The 15,565-nt window shown below is 42.7% G+C and overlaps 1 protein-coding gene across 6 annotated transcripts in view; it reads left to right on the forward strand.

The window, feature by feature from the left end:
• Positions 1-15,565, forward strand: part of SUSD4 (sushi domain containing 4) — a 122,072-nt gene that overhangs the window by 81,497 nt on the left and 25,010 nt on the right. For 3 of the 6 annotated variants that reach the window (XM_038395826.2, XM_038395829.2, XM_038395828.2), the window contains exons 4-5: positions 9,820-9,999; positions 15,189-15,377. In XM_038395826.2, coding sequence (XP_038251754.1) covers positions 9,820-9,999; positions 15,189-15,377 — 369 coding nt within the window. The remainder of the gene's footprint in view (positions 1-9,819; positions 10,000-15,188; positions 15,378-15,565) is intronic. The other 3 variants (XM_043511717.1, XM_043511718.1, XM_038395830.2) reach the window with 2 other exon arrangements.

Raw genomic sequence — 15,565 nt, forward strand, 5'->3', positions numbered from 1 at the left:
TGTACAGTGCTTACCGCTATGGGGCAACAGTCTCAGTTAGCGCCTCTAGGCATTGTTGTTATGCAACTAGTAACAATAATTAACAAAGAGCAGGAATCCTGTGATAATCTTTTTGCCATCCACAGAATTGTCATACCAGCCTAATTCTGCCAACTTTATTTTATAGTACTCGCAGACCAAGTTTTTCCATAGATTACAAAAATACAACTTAACGAATGGGAAAATATAGATCCTTACATTTTTTAAGAGCACACTGTCAAGATCAATTAACCCAAAACTGAGCACCATTTTAATAATGCCATTCCTGTTATATTTCCCTCCTAATCCTGGAAGACCTATACATGCCCCTTAAGGAGCACTGCAGCATAGATAAAATCCAAGCCACTCTGGTGGGCAAGTCTACAGTAACACACCTGGAGCACTGTATTTCTTCACTGTTGTGTGCATGTCCTGTCGTCCCTCTGAGCTGCCTTTGTGCATTGTTCTTGTAAACAGGAAGCGGTTAAGAAATAATCCCTGAAAACTTAATTCAGAAGAGGTAGTGTATGTTTTAGTGTCATAACAGAATGGAACAGACAAACGTGCCTCAGTATGAAAGATGAGCTCCATTTACAGCCATTGGGCCTCTGGAAGTTCATAAACGTGTCTCACAGGGAATGGTTTGGGCTCTCCTTCTTTCACATTGACATATTAGATCTAAGCGGAGCATGCAAGTAGAATCCTTTGCTCTATAATGCTGGTAAAAGATCACTTATTACGTGCTATGTGGTTTACACGTTCCAGAAGTTTTGCTGAAGAGTGCCTAGAAAAGCAGTGACAGGAACACATTTTATTTTGTCTGATGGAGTCTTTCAATTCGGTCACTTACTCTCAGCTATTCCAAATGGAATCTGTGCCAGCTCATCCAGTTTATGTAGGGGAAGACTACAGCAGTTTATTCTTTTATTTAAGCCAGCCAGAGTGTAGTGGGCTAATAATGGTACATTGAGCAACTGCCACTATATTCTGATAACATCCATCTGAGTAAAATGATTTAGTCTGCAGCCATCATTTGGGATAATAGGAACAAAGTCACTGTAATAGATTATAGTTACAGGATCAATTTTCTCTGCTTTGAAAATTTCATATTTCATCTCAGTGTATAGTTTGCTCCTTTGTTTATGTAGCAGCAGGACAACATTATCCTGAGAGTAAACTTTTCATCAATATTATCTCTTGCCATCTGTCCAGAGCTTCCATCTGCATCAGGCTAGAAATAGAGATCCCTGTCAGTCATTCCATCCCTGAAGACTTCCACTGAAGCCCCTTCGTGGCAATATTCAAGACTTGGCATAAGGCTTTTCTGTTGGATCAGGACACTATTTTTTTACTCCCATGTTCGCTAACTGTCCATTTTATTTTTTGGGAGGGGGGTTGGGGGAAGGTTTGGCCAGTTTTTTGAGGGAATGTCTAGGTTTTGAATATGGGTTTAACTTTTTTGTTAGTGTACACATCATCCAAGATCTGGGTGCTCTGTACATTAATAATCCCTCTTGCTGCTGTTCCCCTGCAACACCTGCCATCATCCATTAACACTCCAGTGGACAGCTGGTGTGCTCTGCCAGAATACCTGGCAAATTCAGCAGTAGTGAAATAGTTAAAGGTATTGGGAAATTGTCAAATCTTTGACTACTAATTGTTTCCAGATGACATAATAAAGTCTACTAAGTAAAATAACATGAGGAGATGGTATGATGGGATAATGGGATTTTGGTAAGTAATTGATCTTTAAATATTCAGGGTAAATAGGCCAAATCCCCTGAGATGGGATATTAGATGGATGGGATCTGATTTACTATAGAAAATTCTTTCCTGGGTATCTGGCTGGTGAATCTTGCCCATGTGCTCAGGGTTTGGCTGATTGCCATGTTTGGAGTCGGGAGGGAGTTTTCCTCCAGGGCAGATTGGAGAGGCCCTGGAGGTTTTTTTGCCTTCCTCTGTAGCATGGGGCATGGTTGACTGGAGGGAGGCTTCTCTGCTCCTTGAAGTTTTGAACCATGATTTGAGGACTTCAATAGCTCAGACATGGGTGAGGTTTTTCATAGGAGTGGTGGGTGACATTCTGTGGCCTGCGCTGTGCAGGAGGTCGGACTAGATGATCAGAGTGGTCCCTTCTGACCTTAGTATCTATGAATCTAAAATCTAATCCAGAAAAGACAGCTATAAATTGAAAACAAAGAGGGATGTGTTTTTAATTTGGGGCAAGGCACAAAACTCCAATTAAAGTCAGTGATATCTGGTAGCTGAAAGGAGCATCGAACAGAAGATCATCTTGTTCATCTGCGCGCCACTGCTAGAGATTTATCTAGTCTAGTTCTGAATGTCTAGGCCTTGCTTAGAAATTGTGCCCCAGTAAACAAATAGCTTGAAAGCAAGATGTTGCAATTTTTCTTCTTTGTGGATGATTGATTGATTCCTAAATTGTAAATTTTAAAATATACTATCAATGAAATTGGCAGAAGATTTCTCTTGGTTCCCTAAAATTTGCAGCTCCCAAGAGATTTTCAAAACATGGTAGTTAGGCTCTTTGTGTAATAGGGTTGGTGGTCATCTCTTGGGAGAGAGATGTTTGTAAAGCAACACACAGAAATTTATGATTTTTATTTTTTTTTTTGAGCCCTTTACTCTCCTTATGTTTTCTGGTGTCTAGAGATTCTTAACTGGTGTCTCTGACATGAACTGGTTACTGGCATTCAGACAGATGATTACATGGACATATTTCTCCAAGATTTCCTTTATTCCTCTTTCTAATCTTATTTTATAATTATGAGGAGGATGAACTTTGAGTCATTTATACAGTTCTCTTATTAATTTACCTGGCTGTTAACTGTTTAGTATTAGTAGAATTTTTCTCTTTGTCCTCCCTCACTTTCCAGCCTTTGTTTCATCTATTTGTGTATTTTTTCACTGTTGCTGCTTTGGCACCATTGTATGTCTGTGCCCACGCATCAGTTCTCCACCATTCTTCCTCATATTTCATATAGTGAACATAGGATTTTCAAAAGTGGCTATTGATTTTGGGTCAGCTCTGTTTTTGGGTACCTATATGGAGGGCCTGATTTTTTCAGAGGGAGGTTTCAGACAGTGCTGAGCAAATCCCTTTTAAGGCATATCAGTTTGGGCACCAAAAAACTGAAGCATCCAAAATTGCTAGTAACTTTTGAAAATCTTGGCCAATGAACACACACTGGGCCTGAGTCTCTACTCCTGTCAGGGTTCTCTCCCGACTCTGAAGTTTGGGGTACAGATGTAGGGACCTGCATGAAAGACCCCCTAAGCTTATTTCTACCAGCTTAGGTTAAAAACTTCCCCAAGGCACAAATTCTTTCTTGTCCTTGGACGGTATTGCTCCCACCACCAAGTGAGTTAGACAAAGATGCAGGAAAAGGACCACTTGGAGTTCCTGTTTCTCCAAAATATCCCCCCAAGCCTCTTCACCCCCTTTCCTGGGGAGGTTTGAGAATAATATACCAACCAAATAGGTAAACAAGGTGAGCAAAGACCAGACCCTTGGGTTTTTATGACCCTAAAAACCAATCAGGTTCTTAAAAACAGAACTTTATTATAAAGAAAAAAGTAAAAGAAGCACCTCTGTAAAATCAGGAAGGAAGGTAATTTTACAGGGTAATAAGATTTAATTACACAGAGGATTCCCCTCTAGGCAAAACTTCAAAGTTACAAAAACAGGAATAAACCTCCCTCTTAGCATAGGGAAAATACAGAAGCTAAAACAAAAGATAAGGTCATGCATTTTCGTGCTATTACTTACAGTTTTTGTAATCTTGGATGCTTATTTCAGGTAAGGTTTTAGGAGATGGTTTTTTCCTGCCCTGGTCCCTCTCTGTCCCGGAGAGAACAGCAAAAGACCACACAAACAAAACCTCCCTCCACAGATTTGAAAGGATCTTCTTCCCTTATTGGTCCTTTTGGTCAGGTGCCAACCAGGTTATTTGAGCTTCTTAACCCCTTACAGGTAAAGGAGGGAATTTATGCTACCCTTAGTTGTATGGTTATGACAGCTCCTTTACATCATTTTACATTGCTGTGACTCCATTGACTTCAGCGGAGGCACACTGATGTAAAACTGGTGTAATGCATGCAGCAGAGAATTAGCTCCATCCTCTCTGGAAAGAGGGAATTTTTTTATCCTTTGAACTAATGCCTCACATGCAGTTTACACATTTTTACAAATAGACATTATCAGGGCTTAAATTCTCAGAGTATTTCTGGGAGGCCCCCCTCCCCCTGCCCTTGCTATAAAAACTCCAGAGGGTTGAAAATATTTATTGGAACTCTGCTCCAGACAGCTCCGACCAAATTTAAGCCCTGGACATCATCCTCAATTGATTTACCTTATTCAGCATCTCTGCATTATATACACAGTATGCAGCCTGGGAAAGTAAAGTATGCATGTGAATTACAACTTCGTGGCCTCTTTATGGCTAGCCTGTGGACAGATGTCTGCAAATGGATAGTGTGATATGATCTCTTCAGCTATGTGTTTTTTCTGTTTTCCTGTCTGTGAGTGATCGTAATGTAAATCACTAAAATGAGCAAACTGAATGCTAGTAATGTGGGACTTGCTATTGGCTAAACACTGACCGCGTGTAAGGACAAGGATATCCATATGCAAACCCCATCCTACAGCTAGATTCACAGCAAGTAGATGTGAAAGGCAAGCAGAGTGGGATGATAGTGTGGGGTTAAATTGAGTCTCCTGCCTTACTGTTATACAGATTCACAGGCAATGGGCAGATGTGCCACTGACCAGAGAGATTTTCATTAATACTGTAGCGGAGGACTTGGGGTATGTCTACACTACAAAATTGGGTCGAATTTATAGAAGCTGTTTTTTTAGAAATCGTTTTTATATAGTCGATTGTGCGTGTCCCCACACAAAATGCTCTAAGCGCATTAACTCAGCGGAGTGCTTCCACAGTACCGAGGCTAGCATCGACTTCCGGAGTGTTGCACTGTGGGTAGCTATCCCACAGTTCCCGCAGTCTCTGCCGCCCATTGGAATTCTGGGTTGAGATCCCAATGCGTGATGGGGCAAAAAACAGTCGCAGGTGGTTCTGGATACATGTTGTCAGGCCCTCCCTCCCTCCATAAAAGCAGTGGCAGACAATCGTTTCACGCCTTTTTCCCTGAGTTAGCTGTGCAGACTCCATACCACAGCAAGCATGGAGCCCACTCAGTTCACTGTCACCCTATGTCTCCTGGGTGCTGGCAGACACGGTACTGCATTGCTACACTGCAGCAGCAACCCATTGCCTTGTGGCAGCAGATGATGCAATAGGCCTGATAACCATCATGTCCGAGGTGCTCCTGGCCACCTCGGTAAGGTCGGTCAGGAGCCCCTGGGCAGACATGGGTGCAGGAACTAAATTAAGAGTGACTCGACCAGGTCATTCTCTTTAGTCCTGCCGGCAGTCCTATTGTACTATCTTCTGCCGGGCAGGTAGGAGATGAGGATGGCTAGTAGTCGTACTGCACCATCTTCTGCCAGCCAAAGATCTAAAATATAGATGGAGTGGATCAAAACAAGAAATACACCAGATTTGTTTTGTATTCATTTTCTTCCCCCTCCCTCCCTCTATGAAATCAATGGCCAACAATCATTTCAATTAGGTCTGTCAGGGGCACCTTGAAAAGTTTAAGGGAGATTCAGTCCTGCCTGAAATACCAGGGGGAGGGATAGCTCAGTGGGTTGAGCATTGGCCTGCTAAACCCAGGGTTTTGAGTTCCATCCTTGAGGGGGGGCCATTCTGTGTGACAGTTTTTTCTTTCTCCTTGATGTAAAGCCACCCTCTTTGTTAATTTTAATTCCCTGTAAGCCATGTCGTCAGTCGTCCCTCCCTCCGTCAGAGCAACGGCAGACAATTGTTCCACGCCTTTTTTCTGTGCAGGTGCCATACCATGGCAAGCATGGATCCCGCTCAGATCACTTTGGCAGTTAGGAGAACATTAAACACCGCACGCATTATCCAGCAGTATATGCAGCACCAGAACTTGGCAAAGCGAAACCAGGGGAGTAGGCGATGTCAGCGTGGTGATGAGAGTGATGAGGACATGGACACAGACTTCTCTCAAAGCACGGGCCCTGCCACTGTGGGCATCATGGTGCTAATGGGGCAGGTCCATACGGTGGAACGCCGATTCTGGACCCGGGAAACAAGCACAGACTTGTGGGACCGCATTGTGTTGCAGGTCTGGGACGATTCCCAGTGGCTGCGAAACTTTCGCATGCGTAAGGGCACTTTCATGGAACTTTGTGACTTGCTTTCCCCTGCCCTGAGGCACAAGAATACCAAGGTGAGAGCAGCCCTCACAATTGAGAACCGAGTGGCAATAGCCCTATGGAAGCTTGCAATGCCAGAGAGCTACCGGTCAGTTGGGAATCAATTTGGAGTGGGCAAATCTACTGTGGGGGCTCCTGTGATGCAAGTAGCCAATGCAATCAAAGATATGCTGATATCAAGGGTAGTGACCCTGGGAAATGTGCAGGTCATAGTGGATGGCTTTGTTGCAATGGGATTCCCTACCTGTGGTGGGGTCATAGACGGAACCCATATCTCTATCTTGGCACCGGAGCACCAAGCTGACGAGTACATAAACCACAAGGGGTACTTTTCAATAGTGCTGCAAGCACTGGTGGATCACAAGGGACGTTTCACCAACATCAACATGGGATGGCCGGGAAAGGTACATGATGCTCGCATCTTCAGGAACTCTTTCAAAAGCTGCAGGAAAGGACTTTCTTCCCAGACCAGAAAATAACCGTTGGGGATGTTGAAATGCCTATAGTTATCTTTGTGGACCCAGCCTACCCCTTAATGCCATGGCTCATGAAGCCATACATAGGCAGCCTTTCGAGTAGTCAGGAGCTGTTCAACTACAGGCTGAGCAAGTGCACAATGGTGGTAGAATGTGCATTAAGACGTTTAAAAGCGCGCGGCGAAGTTTACTGACTCGGTTAGACCTCAGCGAAACCAATATTCCCACTGTTGTTACTGCTTGCTGTGCACTCCACAATATCTGTGAGAGTAATGGGAAACATTTATGGCAGGGTGGGAGGTTGAGGCAAATCGCCTGGCTGCTGCTTACGTGCAGCCAGACACCAGGGCAGTTAGAAGAGCACAGAAGGGTGCTGTGCGCCTCAGAGAAGCTTTGAAAACCAGTTTCATGACTGGCCAGGCTATGGAGTGAAAGTTCTGTTTTTCTCCTTGATGAACCCCCCCCCCCCTTGGTTCACTCTACTTCCCTACAAGCTAACCACCCTCCCCTCCGCCCTTCAGTCACCACTTGCAGAGGCAATAAAGTCATTGTTGCTTCACATTCATGCATTCTTTATTAATTCATCAGATAAATAGGGGGATAACTGCCAAGGCAGACCGGGAGGGGTGGTGGAGGAGGGAAGGACAAAGCCACACAGCACTTTAAAAGTTTAAAACTTATTGAATGCCAGCCTTCTGTTGCTTGGGCAATCCTCTGGGTAGAGTGGCTGGGTGGCCAAAGGCGCACCCCCCGCCCCCACTGCGTTCTTGGGTATCTGGGTGAGGAGGCTATGGAACTTGGGAAGGAGGGCGGTTGGTTACACAGGGGCTATAGCGGCGGTCTGTGGTCCTGCTGCCTTTCCTGCAGCTCAACCATATGCTTTCATCCTCCAGCAACCTTATCATTGAATCCTGCCTCCTCTCATCGCACTGCCACCACCTTTCAGCTTCAGCCCGCCACTTACTCTCTTCAGCCCGCCACCTCTCATCCCGGTCATTTTGTGCTTTCCTGCACTCTGACATTGTCTGCTTCCATGCATTCATCTGTGCTCTGTCGGTGTGGGAGGACAGTATGAGCTCAGAGAACATTTCATCACATGTGCGTTTTTTTTTTTGCCTTCTAATCTTCACTAGCCTCTGGGAAGGAGAAGATCCTTGAAACACATGCAGCTGGTGGAGAAAAAAAAAGGGACAGTGGTATTTAAAAAAGACACATTTTATAGAACAATGGGTACACTCTCTTTCATGGTAAACCTTGCTGTTAATATTACATACATAGCAGATGTGCTTTCGTTACAAGGTCGCATTTTGCCTCCCCCCACCGCATGGCTAACCCCTCCCCTTCTCCCCTCCCCACCACTAACAGCGGGGAACATTTCTGTTCAGCCACAGGCAAACAGCCCAGCAGGAACGGCCACCTCTGAATGTCCCCTTAAGAAAAGCACCCTATTTCAACCATGTGACCATGAATATCACTCTCCTGAGCATAACACGGAGAGATAAAGAACGGATGTTGTTTGAACGCCAGCAAACGTACACTGCAATGCTTTGTTCTGCAATGATTCCCGACTACGTGCTACTGGCCTGGAGTGGTAAAGTGTCCTACCATGGTGGATGGAATAAGGCTGCCCTCCCCAGAAACCTTTTGCAAAGGCTTTGGGAGTACATCCAGGAGAGCCACGAATGCCAGGGCAAATTAATCATTAAACACGCTTGCTTTTAAACCATGTATACTATTTTAAAAGGTACACTCACCAGAGGTCCCTTCTTTGCCTGGCGGGTCCGGGAGGCAGCCTTGGGTGGGTTCAGGGGGGTATTGGCTCCAGGTCCAAGGTGAGAAACAGTTCCTGGCTGTTGGGAAAACCAGTTTCTCCACTTGCTTGCTGTGAGCTATCTACAACCTCCTCCTCATCCTCATCATCATCATCTTCCTTGTTGCCAAAACCTGCTTCCGTGTTGCCTCCATCGCCATTGATGGAGTCAAAGAACACGGCTGGAGTAGTGATGGCTGAACCCCCTAAAATGGTATGCAGCTCATCATAGAAGCGGCATGTTTGGGGCTCTGACCTGAAGTGGCCGTTTGCCTCTCTGGTTTTCAGGTAGGCTTGCCTCAGCTCCTTAAGTTTCATGTGGCACTGCTTCGGGTCCCTGTTATGGCCTCTGTCCTTCATGCCCTGGGAGATTTTCACAAATGTTTTGGCATTTCGAAAACTGGAACAGAGTTCTGATAGCACGGATTCCTCTCCCGTTTGGTCCATGCTGGAGCTCTTTTGCAATGCTGGGACTCCATCATGGTCACCTCTGCTGATGAGCTCTGCACTCACCTGCAGCTTGCCACGATGGCCAAACAGGAAATTAAATTCAAAAGTTCGCGGGCCTTTTCCCGTCTACCTGGCCAGTGCATCTGAGTTGAGAGTGCTGTCCAGAGCAGTCACAATGGAGTACTCTGGGATAGCTCCCGGAGGCCAATACCGTCTAATTGCATCCACAGTACCCCAAATTCGACCCAGCAAGGCCGATTTTAGCACTAATCCCCTTATCGGGGGTGGAGTAAGGAAATGGATTTTAAGAGCCCTTTAAGTCGAAAAAAAGGGCTTCGTCGTGTGGACGGGTACAGGGTTAAATTGATTTAACGCTGCTAAATTCGACCTCAACTCCTAGTGTAGACCAGGGCTTACTGTACCAGCAGTTTAACTTGTGCTGTGATGGAAGGGGAATATTAAAAGCAATCTAGCTATGCTCTCCATCTGCTTGTATATAACAATTGGAAATACGTACTCTCGTTATAGCACACCAGACTCTACTGTCAAACAATGGATTATGATACTGATGAGTGACTAGGAAAATGTATATTAACTGAATTGCATTTTGTGCTGTGCAGACTGCAAACTGTTTAATCAGAACAGATATATTATGGGTTAATTTTGCTTAAGAGCTTGACTATTGAGCAGCTGGCCACAGTGTTTTTTGTAACTAAACTAATAATACACAATTTTTTATTAAGTCGCAGATTGCCTTCTTCCACATGTTGAAGATGCAGAGGTTCATAACAAGACATACAGGACTGGAGATAAGTTAATGATCAGTTGTCATGAAGGATTCCAGATCCGTTACCCTGACTTAGACAACATGGTTTCAATATGTCAAGATGATGGAATGTGGGATAATCTGCCCATTTGTCAAGGTATAGTGCACCAGAACATCTTATTGTATAGCTCTTACACCTTGTAATCATTTACCAACACTTTTTTCTGCAGCTAAAGAGAATAGCAATAAGATGATAGATCCAGTTGTACAGTATTTTTGCAAAGGCTTTTGGATTTGCTTGTCCCCATTATTTGCTTTTGGAAGTAAAATTCCACATTTCAGCATAGCTTTATTTTAAAATACTATGTTAAATGTTTGTGGGTTTTTTTTGGCTAGTCTAAAATCTTGAGCATATCTTCTCTTTTAATGAAATGGGTTGAAATTCACCTGTTAGGTCAGCACAAGGCCCTTTGGACCACCTAATCTGTACACTACTTCATTTAGTGAAAGAATTTGGTTTTTTACTGCTTTTCACTTCATTAACTTGCTCTCTCCTAGTTGCATGAGCTCTGCAGGGCTAGTCTATTCCATCTTGTGCATTATCAGCTGGATGGTGTACCAAGTTTTAAATCAGTTACGCCCATGGATACTGACTGAACACTGTGCAGTTGCACAGGGCCTAATTTGGCCAGCAGAGCCATTAGAGCTAGTGACGGTGTATGAGAAGGAAACAGCTTGAGTTTGTCTAGACTTGAGAAGAGTGATTGAGGCTAGGCTGCCATTAGTGGACATGTTTTAAATACCCTGATCTAACTGCAACCCTTTTCTTTTGCATGGGCACAGATCAGCACCTTTAACCTCAATTTAGCTAGTTGAGATTGATCCTAGGCTCCCCTGGGGTTAGTCTTGACCATTTTAGTCAAGACAAAAGGTGTTAACCTGCATCTGCACAAATGGAAAGATTAGGATTGGCTAACCTTGACCTCTTTTCCTTATCTAGACAGGTCTTCTGTGTATTATATAACTTAGGAAGTATACTGTCATTTGGGGCTTCTATGTGAGAGTGCTGAGCCCCCTTTGAGTTGAAATCCAGTGTGAATCACAGATGCCCAGCCCCTTTCAGGTTTTTGCATAAATTTGGAACACATCTGGGAATGCAGTGATGAACTATTGTATTTTTAATGGTGTTGGGGATTGCAGAAAGCATTGAACATTTATGACTTGTCAGCATGTGCAAATGTATTTTATGTCAGTTTGATAGTTCCTATTATTCTGTAAATCTTTTAAAATTCAGGGAGAGCAGAAAAATAATCAAATTTCACTTAAAACAGACAGTTCCTAAATATGCTGTGACCAAATAGAAGAAAAAACAAGCCCTTGAGTGATTGATCTTGGCTTTATATTTTTTTTTTAATATAACATGCCACAGAGTCTATACATATTTCACAAAGAAAGATCTTATAGCTGCCACGTGGCACCGGCATGCTGAAGTTAGGCAACTGTCATAGCCCAGTATTGCTTTGCACATATCTTAGAGATTAAATAAATTGTATCTGTAAATGCTAGCAGAAAAAGCAGAGCCCTTCAGAAAATCACCTTTTTCAGTCAAAATGGTGAATTCACTTTGCACCATTGCATGCCAGTGCAAAGGGCATTTGTGTGTAGTGGTTTTAAGTGCCCCTGCCATTTTTAAACAAACAATGACAGACATAAAAACTTTTGCACTTGGGGATGTGCTCACGCAGTTTACAGGTGGAATTTTTCTGGGCTATTATTCAGATGAGCAGTAGTGTCCATTGCTTTCCTCCAGTGTGATATCAAGACCATGGAACAGAACACAACTGCTGCTACACACACCTCAGCTGCAGTGGATTGATATTGCCTCCTAAACACAAACCTCAGTTCTCATCCTGCTTAATTCAACATTAACCACATTTTAAAAGTAAATTTAGTGCAAGTAAGTGGTTCTAGATCAACAGCATTAGTGTGAAATCTGGTATCTACGAAACAGGTACAGTACAGGCAATCACAGTGCAGGTTTCCTTACATTGCCCTCCAGTGGTTCTCAAGTCTTGTTGTGGAGTTAGCAGCTGTTCTGGGTCCGGCTGATCTGTTAGGATTGCAATCCTGAGTGCTAAATATGAGGTGGGCACTTGTCCACTAGGACATGGACCACCAACTCATTTTAGATAGCTCACCAATTACTGTGGACCTGATTCTCATTATGCTAAGGCCCCTTTCAAGTTGTCAGAGCAGTGTAAAGAGGTCTTGGTGTAAATGAGAAACGAGTCCAATGATTTGAGGCATTAGACAATAATGACAATAACAGACCTGGGATGGATTTAAGTTAACTAGACGTAAATGGCATTGTTTTCTAATACCAATCCCCTCTACACCTTTATTTGTTGGCCAAGTTAGCAATTTTAGCAAAGGGAAAAACAGTGAAAAATTGTTAGAGTAGGTAAAATTAATTTATTTAAAAATAGGGGGAAATGTATATGATCTTCTAATTTATATTTTTGGGTGAGAGAAGGTGAGCCTGGTAACTAAGGCCCAGATCCTCAAAAGTATTTCGGTGTCCAACTCCCATAGATTTCAGTTAGGTGCCTAAATACCTTTGAAGATCAGGGTCTAGATGCCAACAATCCTTAAGTGCAACGCATAAGTGTGGCCCATAAATCTGATCACATCTGACTTTGGGGATACCTACCCTGGAGTTGGAGGTGTAACTGTCAGTTCAAGTAGACATACCTGCACTAGCTCTGATTGATTGAGCACGCTAAAAATAGAAGCGTTGCTGTGATGGTACAAGCGGTAAGATAGGCTAGCCACCTGAGTACAATCACATCCAAGATGTGTCCTCAGGGCAGCCAGTACCTCCTACCACATGCGCTGCTGTGGCTACACTTCTATTTTTATGGTGCTAGTTCAATCAAAGCTAGTGTCGGTATGTCTACCCAAGCTGCAATGACACCTTCAGCTCCAATTTAAACATACCCTTCAAGAGTGCATTTGTCTGATGTATAATAACACGGGCTATATTTTTGCGTTGATTTTGGAATTACATACTCCTAGTTGCTGAATGACAGGATTTTAGTTATGTATTACAAGGAAAAAAGTTTTCTGGATCACTAAGAATTGTGAACCACTGGAAGATGCCACCCTCTTTCTTGTTTTTTAAGCTGAATTCTTGTGGAATTAAAGTTTCCAAGCTCCTGGTGAAAATGGGAGGCTCCTTGTTTCTGGATAGACCTTCATTTAACTGTACCAGAAGATTGATTTTTTTTTTCCATACTTTTTTATATACTGTGCTCTGTGAAACTTGCATATTGGAGGGGTCCTCCCTCCAAACTCTCTTACCTCCAGAAATGGGAGACCATCTTTCTGTGAACCAGTTTAAATGTCTGAGGAAAGGACAGGTTAAATTTACTGTAGCGCTGTGAACTGGGTGCTCATATGTAATATGATTTTCTCCATGTCCTGTACAATCACACAAGGAATTATAACCAGGCTTTAATACTACATTTCACAATGTACTTTTTAAATTTGCATTTACTCAGTCGTCCATTGGGGCCTGTGCATCAGAGCTCTGTCATCTTTATCTGGAAATCCAAACAAAACCTTGTCTGAACTTAGTCACGTAGGACCAGATTGTCAAAGGTATTTATTTAGGTGTCTGATGCATATAGGCACTTAGTGGGATTTTTAAAGCACCTATTGAAAATCTCACTAGATGCCTACCTTCTTTAGGGACATAAATATCTTTAGAAATCTGTCCAAGAGGCCAAATTCATCCTGGTATAATTCCATTGAAGGTAAACTTGCCCCATGTATATAGTCTGTACTCTGTCTGTAGAAGTACATGTGTTTTATATTTGGTACAGAAGAGGAGGTAATAGCCAATAAATAGGGCCATTGTGGGATTCATGAACTAGTAAAACTACTATTAAAAGCCGTTGTGCTGAGTGCTGAACGTGATGCAACAAGTTTCCGTCCCCTTTCCCCAATAGCCAGTGCCCTGAATTATCTCCTGCCTTTGGACTAGTTAGAAGCTGTTTCTTTAAAGTGGTGGCTGGACATCTCAAGAAAAGGGAGTTGAAATTACCCAGCACTTTGCAGGATGTACTCAAATTGGAAGATCTATCCTGTCGCTTTTATTTTGATAAAGTAAGAGTCTCTAATTTTTTACAGTTTGTATAACAAGGCTTGAAATTATGGGAATCCATGTGACCTTCCTTCTGGAATTCCTGATAGTGACAAGAGGCCTATTAATGGTGGTTGTTGCCACAACAAACAGCTTATGTTAGTCTCATAAATTTTCATAAAGCTTTTTTCATTCCCAGATTGCTAATCATCATTCCTCAAAATCATTGCAAGCTAAAAATCAGCACCATTAGTCATTATCAAGAGGGTCATTTTTAAGGCAGTGAGCAAAATAATTATAGTTTATTTCAGTACACAACTTGAAATCTCAAGTCTTAATATCCACTCAGAACATTGTTGCATACATGTGAATCAAATATTACAAAGTCATGAGTGATCATGTAGTGAATTTCCTTTTATTCCAAATGTCATCTCATTTGTGAAGCCAACTGCTGTCAATTCCCCCTCTAGGGTGCCAAAATTACAAAGTCTGCCTGGAGTTAATCACTCTGGGCCAAACTCATCTCTGGTGTAACTCTACTGAAGGTAAATTTGTCCCTTTCTAGATCAGCTGTGGCCACTGTTCTCAAAAATGACTGATGAGTTTAGGTGCCTCCATTTTTGGGTGCCCAATCTGAAACACCGTGAAGGGCCTGATTTCTGGAAGGGCAGCGCACTAAGCACTTTCTGAAAATCAGGCTTCTCTAAACTATCTCAAATTGGGGTTCCAAAAGCACTACTCATTTTTGAAATCTTGGCGTCTTTTGCTGCTGTGCATATCTTGTAACAGCATCAATTTTAGTATTAAACATAACCTCTGAGACTGCCTGTTTGAGGAGAGGAGTAAAACCCATGGTTCTGTATAGGTGACAGTCTTTATTTATTAAGAATTCCACCTCATAATAAACGACAACTGGTGAATGTGTGGGTGTGCAAAACAAAACATTGCAATTGTCATTAATGTTGTTTTGGATTTTCAGACGATATATATTATCTTGGCAGAATGTGTGGGCTAAGTAATAAAAGAACTTGAAATGAGGTAATGACACTTGAGCATCTAAGAGATTAAGTAGGAATGCCATTCACGGTGGGGAGGATGGGAAATATTGTGCTTCTCAACTTGGGAACCACAATCAAGAAGTGTTACAATGACTAAGACAAGCGCCTCATAATAAAAGATACCTTCCTCTTCTTAATTTGCAGGTTGCCTGAGGCCAATGGTTCTTCCTCATAGTTACATTAACATATCTGAGTTCGAGTCCTCCTTCCCAGTAGGAATGGTGGTATATTATCAGTGCTTTCCTGGATATAAACTAAAGGGGACAAAGTTCCTTGAGTGCATGTATAACCTTATCTGGTCACATAGCTCACCTAGGTGCCTTGATGTGGAAGGTAAAACAGCTTATTTGTGTTTAATTTTGGACAATTAACATGATATATTTTATTTGAACTTAGGGCTACAATTTTTAGCTCCATTTTGCCCACTGTCTCCTGAGGACGTACAAAGTGCATCCATTCAAGCTCCTTTTTGTTGTACGTATACTATGTAATCTGGAACATCGCATAGCTTAATTGTTAAA

The sequence above is a fragment of the Dermochelys coriacea genome, chromosome 3 (assembly GCF_009764565.3).
Source record: "Dermochelys coriacea isolate rDerCor1 chromosome 3, rDerCor1.pri.v4, whole genome shotgun sequence".
In the NCBI taxonomy this organism is placed as follows: domain Eukaryota; kingdom Metazoa; phylum Chordata; order Testudines; family Dermochelyidae; genus Dermochelys; species Dermochelys coriacea.